At 47.6% G+C, this 18,018-nt stretch overlaps 1 protein-coding gene across 3 annotated transcripts in view; it reads right to left on the reverse strand.

Moving 5' to 3' along the window:
- BCORL1 (BCL6 corepressor like 1) overlaps window positions 1-18,018 on the reverse strand; it is a 78,605-nt gene that overhangs the window by 22,933 nt on the left and 37,654 nt on the right. For 2 of the 3 annotated variants that reach the window (XM_056551617.1, XM_056551615.1), the window contains 5 exons: window positions 14,609-14,753; window positions 10,845-10,925; window positions 8,476-8,874; window positions 7,156-7,322; window positions 4,415-4,627 (listed from right to left, as the gene is read on the reverse strand). In XM_056551617.1, coding sequence (XP_056407592.1) covers window positions 4,415-4,627; window positions 7,156-7,322; window positions 8,476-8,874; window positions 10,845-10,925; window positions 14,609-14,753 — 1,005 coding nt within the window. The remainder of the gene's footprint in view (window positions 1-4,414; window positions 4,628-7,155; window positions 7,323-8,475; window positions 8,875-10,844; window positions 10,926-14,608; window positions 14,754-18,018) is intronic. The other variant, XM_056551616.1, reaches the window with a different exon arrangement.

Here is an 18,018-nt window from a genome sequence, read left to right on the forward strand (position 1 = left end):
TACCGATATTCCGTGCATTAAAATTTTTGGGCATTTTAACCCCTTAAGGACTCGGACATTTTTTGCACATCTGACCCCTCACTTTAAACATTAATAACTCTGATGCTTTTAGTTATCATTCTGATTCCGAGACTGTTTTTTCGTGACATATTCTACTTTAACATAGTGGTAAAATTTTGTGGTAACTTGCATCCTTTCTTGGTGCAAAATCCCCAAATTTGATGAAAAATTTGAAATTTTGCATTTTTCTAACTTTGAAGTTCTCTGCTTGAAAGGAAAATGGATATTCAAAATATATATATTTTTTTTATTCACATAAACAATATGTCTACTTTATGTTTGCATCATAAAATTGACAAGTTTTTACTTTTGGAGACACCAGAGGGCTTCAAAGTTCAGCAGCAATTTTCCAATTTTTCACAAAATTTTGAAACTCGATATTTTTCAGGGACCAGTTCAGGTTTGAAGTGGATTTGAAGGGTCTTCATATTAAAAAATACCCCACAAATTACCCCATTATAAAAACTACACCCCTCAAAGTATTCAAAATGACATTCAGTCATCATTTTAACCCTTTAGGTGTTTCACAGGAATAGCAGCAAAGTGAAGGAGAAAATTCACAATCTTCATTTTTTACACTCGCATGTTTTTGTAGACCCATTTTGAATTTTTACAAGGGGTAAAAGGAGAAAATTTATACTTGTTTTTGTAGCCCAATTTCTCTCGAGTAAGCACATACCTCATATGTCTATGTTAATTGTTCGGCGGGCGCAGTAGAGGGCTCAGAAGCGAAGGAGCGATAAGGGGATTTTGGAGAGTACGTTTTTCTGAAATGGTTTTTGGGGGGCATGTTGCATTTAGGAAGCCCCTATGGTGCCAGAACAGGAAAAAAAAAAAACACATGGCATACCATTTTGGAAACTAGACCCCTCGGTGAACGTAACAAGGGGTTAAGTGAACCTTTATACCCTACAGGTGTTTCACGACTTTTGCATATGTAAAAAAAAAATTTCCCAAAAATTTTACATTTTTAAAAAGGGTAAAAGCAGAAAATACCCCCCAAAATTTGTAACACAATTTCTCCCGAGTACGGCGATACCCCATATGTGGCCCTAAATTGTTGCCTTGAAATACGGCAGGGCTCCAAAGTGAGAGCGCCATGCGCATTTGAGGCCTAAATTAGGGATTTGCATAGGGGTGGACATAGGGGTATTCTACGCCAGTGATTCCCAAACAGGGGGCCTCCAGCTGTTGTAAAACTCCCAGCATGCCTGGACAGTCAACGGCTGTCCGGCAATACTGGGAGTAGTTGTTTTGCAACAGCTGGAGGCTCCGTTTTGGAAACAGTGGCGTATCAGACGCTTTTCATTTTTATTGGGGAGGGGAGGGGGGCTGTGTAGGGGTATGTGTATATGTAGTGTTTTTTACTTTTTATTTTATTTTTTGTTAGTGTAGCGTTTTTAGGGTACAGTCGAACGGGCGGGGGTTCACAGTAGTTTCTCGCTGGCAGTTTGAGCTGCGGCAGAAAATTTGCCGCAGCTCAAACTTGCAGCCGGATACTTACTGTAAACCTTCGCCCATGTGAGTGTACCCTGTACGTTCACATTGGGGGGGGGACATCCAGCTGTTGCAAAACTACAACTCCCAGCATGCGCTGACAGACTGTACATGCTGAGAGTTTTAGTTTTGCAACAGCTGTAGGCACACTGGTTATGTATCACTGAGTTTGTGACCTTACTCAGTGTTTCACAACCAGTGTGCCTCCAGCTGTTGCAAAACTACAACTCCCAGCATGTACGGTGCATGGTGTACGGTGATTGCTGGGAGTTGTAGTTTGCAACAGCTGGAGGCACACCGGTCGTGAAACACTGAGTTAGGTTAAAAAAAAACTGAGTTTCACAACCAGTGTGCCTTCAGCTGTTGCAAAACTACAACTCTCAGCAGTCACCGACAGCCAATGGGCATGCTGGGAGTTGTAGTTATGCAACCAGCAGATGCACCACTACAACTCCCAGCATGCACTTTAGCTGTTTGTGCAAGCTGGGAATTGTAGTTATACAACAGCTGAAGGTACACTTTTCCATAGAAAAAATGTGGCTCCAGCTGTTGCAAAACTATAAGTCCCAGCATGCCCATAAGGGAATGCTGGGAGTTGTGGTGGTCTGCCTCCTGCTGTTGCATAACTACAGCTCCCAGCATGCCCTTTTTGCATGCTGGGAGCTGTTGCTAAGCAACAGCAGGAGGCTGTCACTCACCTCCTGCTGCTGCTCCGCTGCAGGACAGTCCCTCGCCGCCGCTGCTCCTGGGACCCCGATCCCAACAGGGACGCCGGGGATCGGGGTCCCCAGCACCTGGGGTCTTCTTCCCGCACCCAATCACGTCCTCCGGAAGAGGGGCGGAGTGGGTTGGCGGAAGTGACACCCGCAGCAGGCGCCTTGATTGGTCGGCCGGTAAACCGGCCGGCGAATCAGCACGATCGTGAGGTGGCACCAGTGCCACCTCACCCCTGCTGGCTCTGGCTGTTCGGGGCCGTCAGAGACGGCCCCGATCAGCCAGTAATTCCGGGTCACTGGAGACCCGATTGACCCGGAATCGCCGCAGATCGCTGGATTGCTGGACTGAATTGTCCAGCGATCTGCGGCCATCGCCGACATGAGGGGACATAATGACCCCCCTGGGCGATATGCCGGGATGCCTGCTGAACGATTTCAGCAGGCATCCGGCTCCGGTCCACAACCGGCTAGCGGTGGGGACCGGAATTCCCACGGGCGTATGGAATTAAGGACTCGGAATGCAGGGCGTATCCATACGCCATGCGTCCTGAAGAGGTTAAAGCAGGGCCATGTACACCGAGGACAAGCAGGGTTCTGTACACTGAGGACAAGAGGGGCTCTGTACACTGAGGACAAGCGGGGCTCTGTACACTGAGGACAAGCAGGGCTCTGTACACTGAGGACAAGCGGTGCTCTGTACACTGAGGACAAGTGGTGCTCTGTACACTGAGGACAAGCCGGGCTCCGTACACTGAGGACAAGCGGGGCTCTGTACACTGAGGACAAGCGGGGCCCTGTACACTGAGGACAAGCGGGGCTCTGTACACTGAGGACAAGCAGGGCTCTGTACACTGAGGACAAGCGGGGCTCTGTACACTGAGGACAAGCAGGGCTCTGTACACTGAGGACAAGCAGGGCTCTGTACACTGAGGACAAGCAGGGCTCTGTACACTGAGGACAAGCAGGGCTCTGTACACTGAGGACAAGCAGGGCTCTGTACACTGAGGACAAGCAGGGCTCCGTACACTGAGGACAAGCAGGGCTCCGTACACTGAGGACAAGCGGGGCTCTCTATACTGAGGACAATCAGGGCTCTGTACACTGAGGACAAGCGGGGCTCCGTACACTGAGGACAAGCGGGGCTTCGTACACTGAGGACAAGCGGGGCTCTGTACACTGAGGACAAGCGGGGCTCTGTACACTGAGGACAAGCAGGGCTCTGTACACTGAGGACAAGCAGGGCTCTGTACACTGTGGACAAGCAGGGCTCTGTACACTGAGGACAAGCAGGGCTCCGTACACTGAGGACAAGCGGGGCTCTCTATACTGAGGACAATCAGGGCTCCGTACACTGAGGACAAGCGGGGCTCCGTACACTGAGGACAAGCGGGGCTCCGTACACTGAGGACAAGCGGGGCTTCGTACACTGAGGACAAGCGGGGCTCTGTACACTGAGGACAAGCGGGGCTCTGTACACTGAGGACAAGCGGGGCTCTGTACACTGAGGACAAGCAGGGCTCTGTACACTGAGGACAAGCAGGGCTCTGTACACTGAGGACAAGCGGGGCTCTGTACACTGAGGACAAGCAGGGCTCTGTACACTGAGAACAAGCAGGGCTCTGTACACTGACGACAAGCGGGGCTCTGTACACTGACGACAAGCGGGGCTCTGTACACTGACGACAAGCGGGGCTCTGTACACTGACGACAAGCGGGGCTCTGTACACTGAGGACAAGCAGGTATCTGTACACTGAGGACAAGCGGGGCCCTGTACACTGAGGACAAGCGGGGCTCTGTACACGGAGGACAAGCGGGGTCCTGTACACGGAGGACAAGCGGGGCCCTGTACACTGAGGACAAGCAGGGCTCTGTACACTGAGGACAAGCAGGATTCTATACACTGAGGACAAGCAAGGCTCTGTACAAGAGAGAAAGAGAGCAGGGCGGCGGGCTCACTGATCGGTGGCACAGTGAACTTAGACGTGGCATTGCTGCTCTTAGACGTAATAATAGAAGACACTCATATATAAAATATCTAACAATGATTTGCACTATTAGTCCCTGTTCACATCTGGGTACGGGATATATCTGATGTGTGATGTATAGCGCTGAGCAGAGCCTGGCGTCACATGTATTTCACCTTATATCCCAGCCGTGCCGCCCTCTGCAGTAGGGTCTCTCCAGCGTTCTTATTGACAATCAGCCTCCTGGCCTCCGGGGGCATGTTTTGGGTGTCACATGAGCTGAACATACTGGTACGACGGGCGCGGCTGGGGGTTCCTGGCTCACCACTCTTCCTGGGAGATTTTCTGGGTGTGCCTTTAGGAGACAGGCTGGGTCGCCGGCCTCTACCCTGTAGGAAAACAAGAGATTCCCTGTATGTCAGGATGGTGGCGCTCTAATACTGTGCAGGGACAACACATCAGTCTGCAGGCTGACTAACAATATACGGTGGATTAGTGAGCAGTGAGGTCTGACTGGAGGATGATGGGACACATGGAGGATCAGTGAGGTCTGACTGGAGGATGATGGGACACATGGAGGGTCAGTGAGGTCTGACTGGAAGATGATGGGACACATGGAGGATCAGTGAGGACTGACTGGAGGATGATGGGACACATGGAGGATCAGTGAGGTCTGACTGGAGGATGATGGGACACATGGAGGATCAGTGAGGACTGACTGGAGGATGATGGGACACATGGAGGATCAGTGAGGTCTGACTGGAGGATGATGGGACACATGGAGGATCAGTGAGGTCTGACTGGAGGATGATGGGACACATGGAGGGTCAGTGAGGTCTGACTGGAGGATGATGGGACACATGGAGGGTCAGTGAGGACTGACTGGAGGATGATGGGACACATGGAGGATCAGTGAGGTCTGACTGGAGGATGATGGGACACATGGAGGGTCAGTGAGGTCTGACTGGAGGATGATGGGACACATGGAGGGTCAGTGAGGTCTGACTGGAGGATGATGGGACACATGGAGGATCAGCGAGGTCTGACTGGAGGATGATGGGACACATGGAGGGTCAGTGAGGTCTGACTGGAGGATGATGGGACACATGGAGGATCAGCGAGGTCTGACTGGAGGATGATGGGACACATGGAGGATCAGCAAGGTCTGACTGGAGGATGATGGGACACATGGAGGATCAGTGAGGTCTGACTGGAGGATGATGGGACACATAGAGGGTCAGTGAGGTCTGACTGGAGGATGATGGGACACATGGAGGATCAGTGAGGTCTGACTGGAGGATGATGGGACACATGGAGGGTCAATGAGGTCTGACTGGAGGATGATGGGACACATGGAGGATCAGTGAGGTGTGACTGGAGGATGATGGGACACATGGAGGGTCAGTGAGGTGTGACTGGAGGATGATGGGTATAAGGGGGTACAGTCCCTTGTGTTTGGCACATGAGGTGGAGGTATAGGGGGGGGGTACAGTCCTTTGTGTTTGGTACATGAGGTGGAGGTATAGGGGGTACAATCCCTTGTGTTTGGTACATGAGGTGGAGGTATAGGGGGTACAATCCCTAGTGTTTGGTACATGAGGTGGAGGTATAGGGGGTACAATCCCTTGTGTTTGGTACATGAGGTGGAGGTATAGGGGGGTACAGTCCCTTGTGTTTGGCACATGAGGTGGAGATATGGGGGGGGGGGCAGTCCCTTGTGTTTGGCACATGAGGTGGAGGTATAGGGGGGTACAATCCCTTGTGTTTGGCACATGAGGTGGAGGTATAGGGGGGTACAGTCCTTTGTGTTTGGCACATGAGGTGGAGGTATAGGGGGTACAGTCCTTTGTGTTTGGCACATGAGGTGGAGGTATAGGGGGGTACAGTCCCTTGTGTTTGGCACATGAGGTGGAGGTATAGGGGGGTACAGTCCTTTGTGTTTGGTACATGAGGTGGAGGTATAGGGGGGTACAGTCCCTTGTGTTTGGCACATGATGTGGAGGTCTAGGGGGGGGGGGACATTCCTTTGTGATTGGCACATGAGGTGGAGGTATAGGGGGGTACAGTCCTTTGTGATTGGCACATGAGGTGGAGGTATAGGGGGGTACAGTCCTTTGTGTTTGGCACATGAGGTGGAGGTATGGGGGGGGGCAGTCCCTTGTGTTTGGTACATGAGGTGGAGTTATAGGGGGGCAGTCCCTTTTGTTTGGCAAGGGGGAGCAGTCCCTTTTGTTTGGAAAATGAGGTGGTGGTATAGGGGGTACAGTCCTTTGTGTTTGGTACATGAGGTGGAGATATAGGGGGGTACAGTCCTTTGTGTTTGGCACATGAGGTGGAGGTATAGGGGGTACAGTCCCTTGTGTTTAGCACATGAGGTGGAGGTATAGGGGGTACAGTCTCTTGTGTTTGGCACATGAGGTGGAGGTATAGGGGGTACAATCCCTTGTGTTTGGTACATGAGGTGGAGTTATAGGGGGAGCAGTCCCTTTTGTTTGGAAAATGAGGTGGTGGTATAGGGGGTACAGTCCTTTGTGTTTGGTACATGAGGTGGAGATATAGGGGGGTACAGTCCTTTGTGTTTGGCACATGAGGTGGAGGTATAGGGGGTACAGTCCCTTGTGTTTAGCACATGAGGTGGAGGTATAGGGGGTACAGTCTCTTGTGTTTGGCACATGAGGTGGAGGTATAGGGGGTACAATCCCTTGTGTTTGGTACATGAGGTGGAGGTATAGGGGGGGTACAGTCCCTTGTGTTTGGCACATGAGGTGGAGGTATAGGGGGTACAGTCCCTTGTGTTTGGCACATGAGGTGGAGGTATAGGGGGGGGTACAGTCCCTTGTGTTTGGTACATGAGGTGGAGGTATAGGGCGGTACAATCACATGTGTTTGGCACAGGAGACGTACTCTACTTTCTTACCTTTGCCTCCTCATCTGTGCTGCCCCCTAGGTGTTTGGTCTTGCACTTGCGTTTTCCAGAGGGCTTCTCGAGGACTCGTATGGAGGGCGAGTCCTCGAAGCTTTGTCTCTGGTTACTCCTCACGATGTCGCTGCCTCTGTCTGGTGATATTTTCCTCTTCCGAAAGTCTAAAGTCAACAGGAAGGTGGTATCGGTATGAGGATAAGTAAAGATGAAACACAAATACATTCACAAGTCCTGTCATTTCTTTCACACGATCTGCCCCCTGTGCATGTCGCTGTACGGCGCCATTCTCCAGCTATGCCCCTGGCTAGGAGATCTAATTAGGGCGACACATTGATTGCTGAAATAAAGCGTCAGCCATAGGAGCAGCAGCCTTGCTGTCACTATAACCAGGGGACACGGGAGACTTTATCACCCCATAATCAGCGCACATTTATAGTGGACATTAATGCGCCATATTCTATAGTCCTGTGTTTATGGCGCTGTAGAATACTTCTAGCCCTGGAGTCCTGCACCGCCCTGGAGCTGCCGCTTGGCATCTCATGGCTAAGATCGGCTGGGAGCTTGAGCTGTTAACCCTTTCATCACTGTAGTGACAGGACCAGGGATCGGCCGGGATCCTGGTCTGTTAACCCTTTCATCACTGTAGTGACAGGACCTTGGACCCCTGTGCAGGCAGTTGTGGCCCCTGAGAAGCACGCTTATAGAGTATACATGTAAAACAGGAATCCCTTAGAGAGATAACAAAATGTAGTAAAGTCCAGAAAATAAAGAAGAAACACAATCAATAGATTTTCTTGCACAAACAACTTATAAATCCTTAAAAACTGAGTTTATTATTATATTTTTATTATTACTATTATAACTATTATTACTATTTTTATATTATTATTATTAAAATTTTGACTGTAAAAATCTATTTAGTGTAAAATGTAAACCCTGAAAATCCCAGGGTGTAAATCTGTCTTCTCTATTACACAATGATTTATATGTGGAAGAAAACAGCTATGGAAATAAAGACAATGATCGGATAAATGAGGTTATGGAGGGGAAAACAAAAAAACTATTGTGGGGGGATCTGTGAGGTCAGCTGACTGGGCCAAGCCTGTTGTACTCCTGCCCCCGCACCATGGCAGACAGTGCGGCACACGTGATATCGCTCTGTGGGGGGGACAACAGCCTCCAACATCTCCCACTGATGGGAAAGGGGAATTGTTTCTGGACATTAACCTGTTTCAGAAGGATATAAGCGGTGACAATTGATTCTGTGCCACTTATCTCCGGTGCTGCTGATGGATGTGTATAGCCTTCACTCACCTGTCCTGGCTCTTCTCCTGCAGTAGTACTGAGATACTTCCTCCTCCTCCTTTTCCGTTAGATATTCTCCATTTTGATATTTTCTATTTTTCTGCCTTCGCCTTTTTCTCCGCCGTAATGTACCGTCCTCTTCACCAATATCATCCTGCTCCAAGATGGCTGCTTTCCCAGAGTCTAGACCTCTGCTGGACAGCTCCCAGGAGTCCTGTATTGTTGGGCTGATCAGTTCGGGTTCTGGTTCCTCTTTGACAGCAGTGAATCTGCGCGGTCGGCCCGGTCTACCATGCTTCCTCAGCTTCCTTCTCTTATAAGGGATGCCCGTCTCGTCTAACGCTTCTTCTTCTTGAACACGGAAAGTGTCTAAAACGGTGGATTCTACGTCCGTAGACCCGAAGGTTCCTGCAGGTAAACAGAAGTGAATGGGTCACTGGGGTTCCGCACTTCATTTCTAACCTCTTCCAACACATACATAAAAATGCATAGACTATGGAGTTGTGACAACATAGACTGTGGACCTAAGGCTCAGTCTCCAGTCCTTATTTCTCCTCTCCTGATGGCTCAGTCTCAATCCTTATTTCTCCTCTCCTGATGGCTCAGTCTCCAGTCCTTACACCTCCTCTCCTAATGGCTCAGTCTCCAGTCCTTACACTTCCTCTCCTAATGGCTCAGTCTCCAGTCCTTACACATCCTCTCCTAATGGCTCAGTCTCCAGTCCTTACACCTCCTCTCCTAATTACTCAGTCTCCAGTCCTTATATCTCCTCTCCTAATGGCTCAGTCTCCAGTCCTTACACCTCCTCTCCTAATGGCTCAGTCTCCAGTCCTTATATCTCCTCTCTTAATGGCTTAGTCTCCAGTCCTTATATCTCTTCTCTTAATGGCTCAGTCTCCAGTCCTTATATCTCCTCTCTTAATGGCTCAGTCTCCAGTTCTTAGTTCTCCTCTCCTGATGACTCAGTCTCCAGTCCTTATATCCCCTCTCCTAATGGCTCAGTCTCCAGTCCTTATTTCTCCTCTCCTGATGGCTTAGTCTTCAGCCCATATCTATACTATCCTGATAGCTCAGTCTCCAGCCCTTAATAACTGCTCTTCTGATGGCTCAGTCTCCAGCCCTTAATCACTCCTCTCCTGATGGCTCAGTTTCCAGCCTTTATCTATGCTATCCTGATAGCTTAGTCTGCAGTCCATATTTATGCTCTCCTGATGGCACAGACTCCAGCCTTTATCTATACTATCCGGATAGCTTAGTCTCCAGTCCATATTTATCCTCTCCTGATGGCACAGACTCCAGCCTTTATCTATACTATCCTGATAGCTTAGTCTCCAGTCCATATTTATCCTCTCCTGAGTGCTCAGTCTCAAGCCATTATTTCTAATATCCAGATGGCTCAGTCTTCAGTCCAGAAAATGTTTTTAGTACCAAAATAAGTGCAAAGAAAGAATAAAAACATTGTATTCAAGGACGTCCATAACACAAACATTTGCTTCAAAACAAAAATAAATAACAACAACAAATAAGCGAAACTAAAACTGTCGCCCTCTTCTGCTGGGTTAACATTTTGTCCAGAATTCCTGTTTCTACTAAAGTTGTTTCATAACCCATATGTCTAATATTACAGCTCACAAAGGTTATCACACTTTTCCAGAGTCCTGAAAGGCAAATCTAAGTTCTAGATGGGTGGAGATCACAGAAGTGATATAACAGTGTTAGAGTGAAGCCCTATGTAACCAAGCAGATTTACTATTCAGGAATCTGAAAAAGCTGGGTGACAGCTCCAATCAGCTCCTATGGTTCCACACCATACGTACTGGAGGCACCAATGAGGCCAGTGATTGGCTACGATAGTCACATGTCCGAGGAATAAGTTGCAGGAGGAAAAAAAAAAAGATAGTTGAGGCACACCCGAGCATAGGCGCTGGAACGCGAGGGATTTAGGAGGAAAGTAGTGTGTCTTAGTGCACTATTTCATTATTAAACCCCAGATTGTTTAGTGGCAGCACATGGTTTTACACCAAGGGTATTTACTAGGTATTTTTTATTTTAAGAAGGGAAACATTTATCCTCCCATGATCCCCTATTGTGACTGGTCACTGATGGCATCATCACTTACACGGAGAGCTCAGGGTGCACAGAGGCCCCTGCTGGGTCACGTGGAGAACGGCCTAAGGGCAAGGAAATGGGCAAGGAAACAAAAGACTGGAAAACGATGAATCCAACTACCATGTCCACAAATGAATGTGAACGGAGCTTTAAAATCCAACCCCTGCTGGATGAATTATCCATCAATGCCCAGAATGCTGGAAAACCCAATAACAGAGGTGGCCGTGCCCATCACCCACTGCTGCATTTCAATGTAAATCCCCTTTTACCTGTCTGACTGCGGGTTCGGCTCTTTAAGACGACTGGGATGAAGTCTTTGAAGCTGTTTTTGGATTTTCTCTCTGGCGTGGCTGTCGGGAAGGGAGAGCACAATGAGAGAGGAAAGCAAGAAAGGCACAAAGCTTTGTATAAAGGCAGCAGAGAGGGAGAGGCAAGCGTATCGGAGCCTTATGCCAATACAGCCAGACCCCAAAGGATGTCTACTGTTTTCTACAGTTAAAGGGGGATTCCATTGTAAGTCGCCTTCTGACACGTCACAGGAAAACATTGGTGAGGGTCCGGGGCCAAACGCCCAATTCCAAATGCTCATAGTGATGATGATTTTGTAGCATCCACTCAGGCAGAATTTCCTATCTTCTGGAATGAAGGTCCAGTTATTGGGGTCAAAGTGTCGGAGGGGTCTCAAGGCTCTGACCAATGCGATCTTCTGACATGTCAGACAATAGTGTGCACAGGTGCACATTCATTTTAATGGAGAACTCTAGAGGAGTTATTACCTTTTACCTATTACTGTGTCCTCCTTCTGCCCTGTCCCCCTGTTCCTAGAACATCGCTCTCCTGGCAGCCATATTGCTCATAGACATTGGTCTCCACGAAGAAGCATCAGCATGTGACACCTGGCTGCAGCTCCCCAGAGGAGAGCCCCGCAGATAGACGGCCTTGTGTTGCCATAAACGACGTGCAGGAGGGTCAGACTCGCAGACTGGACATATTGGAGGATTGTGGACAAGCGCCGGCTGCACATACGAAGGTTCAGGAATTTACATGGAAAACTGTTTCCATTTAAGGATTTATCACAGAAAAAAAAAACTCGGGACACGAACACACTATCTGATAGATCATTTTCCAGTGTTTCTGGATTTGCGCCTTTTTCGGTAAATTGCATTCAGCATGGAGCGCAGTATTCATCTTTCATGTTCCTAAACGACAGAGATTAATGCTATATCTGTAAGATTTACAGCAGTAGGTAAGATTCGCGGCACCTGAGCACCGGCCACGATCTGTCCAGAACCGTTCAGTCATCATGGTGCCAGAGAACAACTAAAAATCTCCGGGTCACTAGTGAAGATGTGGCGGCAGGGCAGCTGCGCACGTTACATCTGATCGGAGGGGAAGAATCTGCAGTGTGTAATAGGAAGTGTGACCCGGGACACAGGAAGCGCCAGGAGCTGCCAGTCACCGACCGCGGCTTCTTATGTAACATCCTTCAGCCACTCACAGGCTCGTGATCGAACCTCTATGGTGGGAGAAGGGGACAGTTCACACAATGCGTCGGCGAGCTGTGTACTCTTCAGGACAGGCTGTTTTTCTTCTACTCCACTCGTTTTGTTAGCAAAAGGTTTCTGTTTTTCCATGAAAATATTTCGAGTGATGATATTCTGTGAATGTGCTAAGATGATGTATGAACATCACAGAGGACATTTCCTTCTCAGGACCCCCCAGGGAGCTAGAGTGGAGAGCCGCTAACATAAAAGCAGATCCCAGGACCCCCCAGGGAGCTAGAGTAGAGAGATGCTAACATTAAAGCAGATCACAGGACCCCCCCCCCAGGGAGCTAGAGTGGAGAGCCGCTAACATAGGAGCAGATCCCAGGACCCCCCAGGGAGCTAGAGTGGAGAGCCGCTAACATAGGAGCAGATCCCAGGACCCCCCAGGGAGCTAGAGTGGAGAGATGCTAACATTAAAGCAGATCACAGGACCCCCCCCCCCAGGGAGCTAGAGTGGAGAGCTGCTAACATAGGAGCAGATCTCAGGACCCCCCAGGGAGCTAGAGTGGAGAGCCGCTAACATAAGAGCAGTTCCCAGGACCCCTTGAGGGCTAGGGTGGAGAGCCGCTAACATAGGAGCAGATCTCAGGACCCCTGGGAACTATGGTGGAGAGGCGCTAACATTAGAGCAGATCCCAGGACCCCTCTAGGGCTAGGGTGGAGAGCTGCTAACATAGGAGCAGATCCCAGGACCCCTCTAGGGCTAGGGTGGAGAGCTGCTAACATAGGAGCAGATCCCAGGACTCCTCAAGGGCTAGGGTGGAGAGCCGCTAATTTAGGAGAAAATCTCAGGACCCCTCTAGGGCTAGGGTAGAGAGACGCTAATGTAGGAGAAAATCTCAGGACCACCCTCGGGGCTAAGGTGGAGAGACGCTAACAAAGGAGCAGATCCCAGGACCCCTGGAGGGCTAGGGTGGAGAGTCGCTTATATAGGGGGAGATCCCAGGACCCCCTTGGGGAGCTAGAGCAGAGAGCTGCTAATGACGCAAAAAAAAAAAAAGAAGCAGATCTCAGGGCCCCCCAATGGGCTAGGGTTTAGAGCCACTAATGTAGGAGCAGATCATAGGGCCCCCAGAGGGCTAAGGTGGAGAGCAGCTAACCTAAAAGCAGATCCCAGGCCTCCCGGGGGCTGGGGTGGAGAGATGCTAATGTAGGTGCAGATCCCAGGACCCCTTGGAGGGCTTGGGTGGAGAGACACTAATGTAGGAGCAGATCCCTGGACCCCCAGAGGGCAAGAGTGGAGAGCCGCTAACCTAGCCCGGTGCTAGGGTGGAGATCCGCTAACCTAAGAGCAGATCCCAGGCCCCCCAGGGGCTGGGGTGGAGAGATATAATAATGTAGGAGCAGATCCCAGGATGCCCCAGAGGGGTTAGAGTGGAGAGCCGCTAACCTAAGAGCAGATCCCAGGACCCCTGGGAGCTATGGTGGAGAGCTGCTAAAATAGGAGCAAATCCCCCTGAGTGGGCCCAACCCTTTCCTTTATTACATGGCTGGTGATGTTGACATGTAACACTCCATTTCTCCTGCAGAAGGCACAATGTGTGTCCAGACAAAGCTTTCCCTGGGGATCACAGCTGACCAGCAGGGCTTCATGGGCCCGGACTGCAGCTGTTCGTCCTGATGAGACAATCATTTTACTGCAGTTATAGGGACACAGATCGGTGAGTATACTGTTTGCATCCAGATAAGACAAAAACGAAATCTAATCCTCTTATGTGGAGAAAACCCACATGGAATCATACAGTGAAGGGTTGTGTGCGCGGGGTTGATGCAGATTCTCCTGTAGCCTTCCCAGACACTCTACTGCAGTGGAAAAAAGTGACTGCTCTGCCAAAGACCACCAGATGGCGCTGCGAGAAGCTTCCACTCGGGAGCCGATGCGTAGCGTCCCGATGCCCATGTGGGTAAGGCTGCGCTCTCTTTCATCCAAGCAGGTCATGTATCTGCTCAGGAACGTGGGAACCAACTCAATGTGAACACAACTCTATGTTCTCACATTCACAATAGTGATATGAGGCCACAGGCTTCCACTAGGTCATCTCCTCACGAGTATCTATCACCGACACAACATCTCCCCTTTAATGCCAATGTTATGCAGCTCAATGTGGTAAACACCACACCTCAGGCTCCTCGCAGATGAACAAGATTGCAGGATGTCCACACAATACCTTAGAGACAATTTCCTAACTATGGTGGTTATCAGACATTTCCCCTAGTCAGTGCGGGATGATTGAGATGAAGTTGCCACGTTGGCAGGTCAGAGACCCTGCACAGCCGCCATTACACATTATCCTGGAAACCTATCTACATATCATAAAAAAGGAAAAATCAACCCATAATGGCCCCTGAGGGTGAGACGGGAACACAAAGCAGAAATCGGCAGACCCTGGTACGGCTGCAGGGACAGGATTTCCCACAGACCTATTTCTGTACCTTGTAGTGAATGTAACATCACACTGTTACAGAATGCCGCTCTGCCCACGTACCTGGGTACAATTCTGGATCCACAGGCTCAGTCTTTATGGCTCTCCTCCTCCGCCTCTTCACTCCGGTCACCACTGGCTCATTCTTGGACTTCGGGCTTGTATGTTCTTTCTTCTCGAGGCTGGAGACAGCTTGTTGCCTTTTGCCCTAAAACAGATAGACAAAATGATGATATAGAAAGAGCCGGCAGCCTACAAGTGTGCACAGGGCCCAATCTGCACCGGCCTCTTTATGAAGAGCATTTCCCTATGGCTCAGGGTAATTACAGGGATGAATACTACCTGCACGCACTGCTGGATTATTTAAGAGAATTAGTAACGTAGAGAACCCCTTTATAGAGAGGATTCAGCAATCAGATGCATCCTTACACACATGAGCCGGGCCACCATGTTTTTGTTTAGAATGAAGAAGCTTTCTCCTGGTGACCCTTCCACACCAGCCATACATGTCCAGTCTTTTTCTCCTTTGACAAGAAGACGTAGCCGGGACCTGTAGTCTCTCCGTGCTGTGATCACTGGTGTGGGGTGAAGTTGCTGGGACGTCCACTGCTGGGAGGATCGTCACCTGTCCTGAATAATAGACTTTCTAGACTGATGGGCAAATACTTCTCTAAGATCCTTGTTGATGTACAGTGTGCGCCATTTCTATGGATACACCTTATATACACCCTATATACTCTATACAAAGTGCACCATTTCTATGGATACACCTTATATACACCCTATATACTCTATACAGAGTGCACCATTTCTATGGATACACCTTATATACACCCTATATACTCTATACAGTGCGCCATTTCTATGGATACACCCTATATACTCTATACAGTGCGCCATTTCTATGGATACACCTTATATACACCCTATATACTCTATACAGAGTGCACCATTTCTATGTATACACCTTATATACACCCTATATACTCTATACAGTGCGCCATTTCTATGGATACACCTTATATACACCCTATATACTCTATACAGGGTGGGCCATTTCTATGGATACACCTTATATACACCCTATATACTCTATACAGTGCGCCATTTCTATGGATACACCTTATATACACCCTATATACTCTATACAGTGCGCCATTTCTATGGATACACCTTATATACACCCTATATACTCTATACAGTGCGCCATTTCTATGGATACACCTTATATACACCCTATATACTCTATACAGTGCGCCATTTCTATGGATACACCTTATATACACCCTCTATACTCTATACAGTGCGCCATTTCTATGGATACACCTTATATACACCCTATATACTCTATACAGGGTGCGCCATTTCTATGGATACACCTTATATACACCCTATATACTCTATACAGTGCACCATTTCTATGGATACACTTTATATACACCCTATATACTCTATACAGTGCACCATTTCTATGGATACACTTTATATACACCCTATATACTCTATACAGAGTGCACCATTTCTATGGATACACTTTATATACACCCTATATACTCTATACAGTGCGCCATTTCTATGGATACACCTTATATACACCCTCTATACTCTATACAGTGCGCCATTTCTATGTATACACCTTATATACACCCTATATACTCTATACAGTGCGCCATTTCTATGGATACACCTTATATACACCCTATTTACTCTATACAGTGCGCCATTTCTATGGATACACCTTATATACACCCTATATACTCTATACAGTGCGCCATTTCTATGGATACACCTTATATACACCCTATATACTCTATACAGGGTGGGCCATTTCTATGGATACACCTTATATACACCCTATATACTCTATACAGTGCGCCATTTCTATGGATACACATTATATACACCCTATATACTCTATACAGTGCGCCATTTCTATGGATACACATTATATACACCCTATATACTCTATACAGTGCACCATTTCTATGGATACACCTTATATACACCCTATATACTCTATACAGTGCGCCATTTCTATGGATACACCTTATATACACCCTATATACTCTATACAGTGCGCCATTTCTATGGATACACCCTATATACTCTATACAGTGCGCCATTTCTATGGTTACACCTTATATACACCCTATATACTCTATACAGTGTGCGCCATTTCTATGGATACACCTTATATACACCCTATATACTCTATACAGGGTGCGTCATTTCTATGGATACACCATATATACACCCTATATACTCTATACAGTGCACCATTTCTATGGATACACCTTATATACACCCTATATACTCTATACAGTGCACCATTTCTATGGATACACCTTATATACACCCTATATACTCTATACAGTGCACCATTTCTATGGATACACCTTATATACACCCTATATACTCTATACAGTGCACCATTTCTATGGATACACCTTATATACACCCTATATACTCTATACAGTGCGCCATTTCTATGGATACACCCTATATACACCCTATATACTCTATACAGTGCGCCATTTCTATGGATACACCTTATAAATACCCTATATACTCTATACAGTGCGCCATTTCTATGGATACACCTTATATACACCCTATATACTCTATACAGTGCGCCATTTCTATGGATACACCTTATATACACCCTATATACTCTATACAGTGCACCATTTCTATGGATACACCTTATATACACCTTATATACTCTATACAGAGTGCACCATTTCTATGTATACACCTTATATACACCCTATATACTCTATACAGTGCACCATTTCTATGGATACACCTTATATACACCCTATATACTCTATACAGTGCGCCATTTCTATGGATACACCTTATATACACCCTATATACTCTATACAGTGCGCCATTTCTATGGATACACCTTATATACACCCTATATACTCTATACAGTGCACCATTTCTATGGATACACCTTATATACACCCTATATACTCTATATAGGGTGGGCCATTTCTATGTATACACCTTATATACACCCTATATACTCTATACAGGGTGGGCCATTTCTATGGATACACCTTATATACACCCTATATACTCTATACAGTGCGCCATTTCTATGTATACACCTTATATACACCCTATATACTCTATACAGGGTGGGCCATTTCTATGGATACACCTTATATACACCCTATATACTCTATATAGGGTGGGCCATTTCTATGTATACACCTTATATACACCCTATATACTCTATACAGTGTGCGCCATTTCTATGTATACACCTTATATACTCTATACAGTGCACCATTTCTATGGATACACCTTATATACACCATATATACTCTATACAGTGTGCGCCATTTCTATGAATACACCTTATATACACCCTATATACTCTATACAGTGTGCGTCATTTCTATGGATACACCTTATATACACCCTATATACTCTATACAGTGCGCCGTTTCTATGGATATACC

Source organism: Hyla sarda, unplaced genomic scaffold (assembly GCF_029499605.1).
Source record: "Hyla sarda isolate aHylSar1 unplaced genomic scaffold, aHylSar1.hap1 scaffold_1124, whole genome shotgun sequence".
Lineage (NCBI taxonomy): Eukaryota > Metazoa > Chordata > Amphibia > Anura > Hylidae > Hyla > Hyla sarda.